The sequence below is a fragment of the Cucurbita maxima genome, unplaced genomic scaffold, assembly GCF_002738345.1.
Source record: "Cucurbita maxima cultivar Rimu unplaced genomic scaffold, Cmax_1.0 Cma_Scf00022, whole genome shotgun sequence".
In the NCBI taxonomy this organism is placed as follows: Eukaryota; Viridiplantae; Streptophyta; class Magnoliopsida; order Cucurbitales; family Cucurbitaceae; genus Cucurbita; species Cucurbita maxima.
Window position 1 is genome coordinate 3,854,211 of NW_019272038.1, and position 4,248 is coordinate 3,858,458.

Sequence of the window (4,248 nt, forward strand, 5' to 3'; positions counted from 1 at the left end):
TAGCTCACTTGTCGTTAGAAAGTGAGTGCCGCACAATCGCTAGTCCGCTGCCTTCAAAAGTGCGATTGTGTCACAGGGGACACAGGGCATGCACCATCATAAATCATTCAATTATCCAACTTCAAAGGTAAGGTTGGTTGGTCTTAGCCGAAGTCCCTAATTATTTAATAGCTGCTTCAAAACTATGTTGTGACGTTTAACTTCACTAACATAGTGATGGCTCTCAATATAAATCCTAAAACTATCTAAAGTTGAGTAAACGAGAGTTTTATTGACCTCAATTATCCTTAATAAAGCAAAAAATGGCTTCAAGAGGGTTGAAAACTTAGGAATCAGTATAAAATATGTATATCGAGTCGTCTAAGTCGAGTTGAGACAAACAGCAATTAGGAGCAGGACACGTGCCTAGCACGTGTGGTGCTGAGGACACAGGTCATCACTCGAGTTGAGGCGTGGACTTTGGGTCGACGAACAGATCGGGCTTCACGTGTTCGGTCTGCCTCATGAGTGATTGGGCTATTGGGCCATGCACTTCTGGGCTGCAGTGCCTGCACTGGTGTGGGCCACCCGAAATGGAAATCCGACTTGCGTTGTTTCGTCTTCTTCGCCCGACAAACACCCGAATCTCAATATTGTGTACCATTTGGTCCCTCACGGTTCTACGCCCTACTTCACATTATATACAAATATAAAGTGCATCTAGTAAGCCTAAGCTAAATGAGCTTCATTCAATTATAGAATTTGGCGTGGTCGGAAAGTTACTATAGTTGTCAACAAAATGATACTCAATTTGATAGGTAAAATAGTATTTATAGGCTTAAGTTTCAAAAAGAAAAAACTATTGTTATGAAACGAGCCTTAAAACCTGCCTTGAGCGATTTATTAAGTTACTAAAGATTAGATCATTCTATACAACATCATACCAAATTAGTTCACAGCGCATCCCAATTTGATTTCCTCCTCCAGAACAATCAAGCCTTTCCCGTTTGCTGCTGTTTGGATGTACTTTCAAAGATCTTATCAGCATTTCCAACTTCAAATCCATCCCTTCTGTGCTGCTCTTTCACCTATACAAGTTTGTAATGATCAGAAATTAAAATGTTTTAAGTTTCAAAGGGTCTTGTTTGTTTTTCTCAAATGTGTTTAAATTATTGTTGAAAAGTGAAAAGTAATGACTAAGATAACTTTTATGAGAAGTTTAAGGTTTAGAATAGCACATTTGAAAGTTATGTTCTATACTTTTTGTAGTAGGATGTGTTTTTCACAGCAAGACTCAGGCAAGTAGTGAAAGGATGAAACAACCTATGATTGGGGCTAGTTTAATTACCTCTGTTTCTGGAAGATGTTTGAACTGAGGCAGGACCAGACGCTCAGCAAACTCGATGTACGAGCAGGGGACTGTGGTAGTAATGCCATCAGAAAATTCAAAAGAAACCGAATCCGCGAGGGTTGAGCTTTGCAGTAGAAGACCATCTGGGCTTACTGAAACGAAACGGTCGAGTATAGATCATAAACGCATAAATAACAGATAGCAAGACTAGACTAGCCGTGTCATGTACCTTTCAAAACTCCACCTTCAGAATTCAGTTTATAACCATTCTCTTCTATGAACTCATTGAGGTTTTTGATATTTCTAAGATGAGATTTCAGCCTATGGATCGAAATAGTCACGTGATTAACTGCATAACCGTTCACAAGACTCCAAGCGGCATATTCACTCTCTCTATAGATTCGAAAAGATAAAACAAGTCATTGACATTGCAGATTACGGTGCTCGAAGCATACGTTTCACAAGCTTTCAACTCTAAAATCATCCTGAATTAACTTTTATAACATAAATTTTGGAGTCAATGGAGATGAAATACCTCGCTAGTTGGACAAACTCGGAGTGTGAAGGCTTTTCCCATGTCAAGGAACCTAGAGCACTTGCAAGAGCAGCATGCTTCTTTCCCTTGTGAGAACTTTCAGTGTATTTTCTGATTATATCCTGAACACAATAGGTAAAAGCTAAAGCAAATTACCAAAAGATTTGATTTTCTGTAACAGCTCAAGCCCACCACTAGCAGATATTGTCCTTTTTAGGCTCTCTTTCGGGTTTCCCCTCAAGGTTTTTAAAACGTGTCTGCTAAGAAGAAGTTTCCACACTCTTATAAAAAATGTTTCATTCTCCTTCCCAACCGATGTGGGATCTCACAATCCACCCCCTTCAGGGCCCAGCATCCTCGATGGCACTCGTTCCCTTCTCCAATTGATGTGAGACCCCCCAATCTACCCCCGTTTGGATCCAGCATCCTTACTAGCACACTGTCTTGTGTCCACCCCCCATTCGTGGCTCAGCCTCCTCGCTGGCACATCGTCAGGTAGAGGTTTCCACACCCTTATAAAGAATGCTTCGTTCTCCCCAACCGTTGTGGGATCTAACAAAAATAATTAGATATACTATAGATTGATTAAAACTTAAAAACAATACAAAGTTGTAATTCAATTGGTGATTGTGTTACATCTATATATATAACAATATTTCCCCAAATTATGCACCTAAGTAGAGAACAATGGCGTTAGGAATCAACTATATATCCATCAATGAACCAGAGATAGAAATGAAATCATGACAGAGGACCCAAGATAGAAGTTCTTGTTCAAAATTCAAAAAAAGAAGAAAACTGAACAAAATATAAGACATTCAAGCAATATGCTGATTCCCCTGAGTTAAGAAGTTCCTAAACCACACCTGAGTTTGTGGGCTCATCAGATCCACAAGAAGCTCTGATATGAATACTCTTGGTAGAGGTCCATGAACACCATCACCATCATAAGCTGCATCAGAATTGGCCGGTGGAGAAAACCAAAATGCTTTTAACTTTTTGGCTGGGAATGATAATTCTTCTTGTCGTGTATATCCAAAATCCAGAAAAAAGTTTGCTAATGAATCAATGCCGTGGCCATCCGTCTAAGTCATCATAGATACAAATACAAATTGAACATTAATTAGATTGATAGCAAAGCCCCAGCCTAGGAGGAGAATGTAATCCAAATTTCAGAGTAAGAAAAATACCCCAAAAGTTCTAAACGCAAGATGATCATAACAAATCTTATCATTATCGACGGACCGAACCAGTTCCAATATGGCCTTTGCTGAGGGATTGCGATTAAGATAAACTGCCTCCATGCTCGCTAGAACATTCCTAAGAAAGGATTCAGCTCCCTACCATTATCCATCACGAATCATAACTCATTAGCTCGATGAATCAGAAGAAAACAAAAGAGAAAGGGTAAATTAACCTTAATCCGTGATTGTGATTGCTGCGGTGCATTTCCAGGTTTGGCGGTTGCCATGATCGAGAACAATCGGGTGCCGCCAGAGTTGGAATGACGGCAACAAGGAAGCGATGAAGATTTTCGAAGAAGAGAAAAGAAATTGTTAGAACTGGTGTGTGAAGAAGAAGGTTTGGAAGAATTCCATCGCGCAGTGGACAAAATCCTGAACGCTGAGGGAGACAGGGAAGCCATGCGTCTGGTTTTTGATTCTTGGGAGCGTTGGATGAAAGCAGTAAAAAGATTGGGAACGCCTAGAGACGCTGCGCGGTTTCCGTGTATTGGACGGAAATCATTTCAGGATTAGGACATATGGTTGGTTTGAGTGTTCTGTTCAAACAAAACTAATACTAATACCCAATTTCATTAGATTGATTCCTAATTTAATATCCAAAGCCTTTTTTATTAGTATTCAAACCCTTATCTTCCGGTAGATCATAAATAGATAAGAACGAGATTTTGGTCTACTTTGATACAAGTCAAGAGTAACCATATCTACAATGGTATGATATTGTTTATTTTACGATAGAGATCGCAGATATTGTCATCTTCAACCGATGCGAGATCTCACAATCCACCCATTCGGGACCTAGCGTCCTCACAGCACACCTCTCCGTGTACACTCCCCTACGTGGCTCAATGTCCTCGTTGGCACACCGCCCGGTGTCCATCCCCACTTTGGAGCTCAGCTTCTTCACTGGCACATCACCCGATGCCTAGCTCTAATACCATTTATAACATCTCAAGCTCATTGCTACTAGATATTGTCCTTCTTGAGCTTTTCCTTTCAAGTTTACCCTCAAGGATTTTAAAACGCGTCTACCTATGTAGAGGTTTACACACCCTAATAAAGAATATTTCTTCTCCTTTCCAACTGATAAACAATGTTTTATTATCAGAACTCTTCCTTTTGGGTTTCCTCTCAAGGTTTTA

General features: G+C 40.1%; 1 protein-coding gene across 1 annotated transcript; it reads right to left on the bottom strand.

Annotated features, from left to right (window-relative positions):
• Positions 1-844: 844 nt before the first annotated feature.
• LOC111496091 lies at positions 845-3,642 on the bottom strand. The gene is made up of 7 exons (XM_023146374.1): positions 3,283-3,642; positions 3,056-3,205; positions 2,732-2,950; positions 1,866-1,987; positions 1,560-1,723; positions 1,328-1,482; positions 845-1,067 (listed from the first exon to the last, which is right to left on the bottom strand). The coding sequence occupies exons 1-7, from the start codon at positions 3,508-3,510 to the stop codon at positions 972-974; spliced, it is 1,134 nt and encodes a 377-aa protein (XP_023002142.1). The 5' UTR covers positions 3,511-3,642; the 3' UTR covers positions 845-971.
• Between the last annotated feature and the right edge of the window lie 606 nt (positions 3,643-4,248).

Coding starts and splice junctions, on each gene's coding strand:
- LOC111496091 (XM_023146374.1), bottom strand. CDS start 3,510: ATGGCTTCCCTGTCTCCCTCAGCGTTCAGGATTTTGTCCACTGCGCGA. Junction 3,206..3,282: donor AATCACAATCACGGATTAAG/GTTAATTTACCC, acceptor GGATAATGGTAG/GGAGCTGAATCCTTTCTTAG. Junction 2,951..3,055: donor TTGCGTTTAGAACTTTTGGG/GTATTTTTCTTA, acceptor ATGATGACTTAG/ACGGATGGCCACGGCATTGA.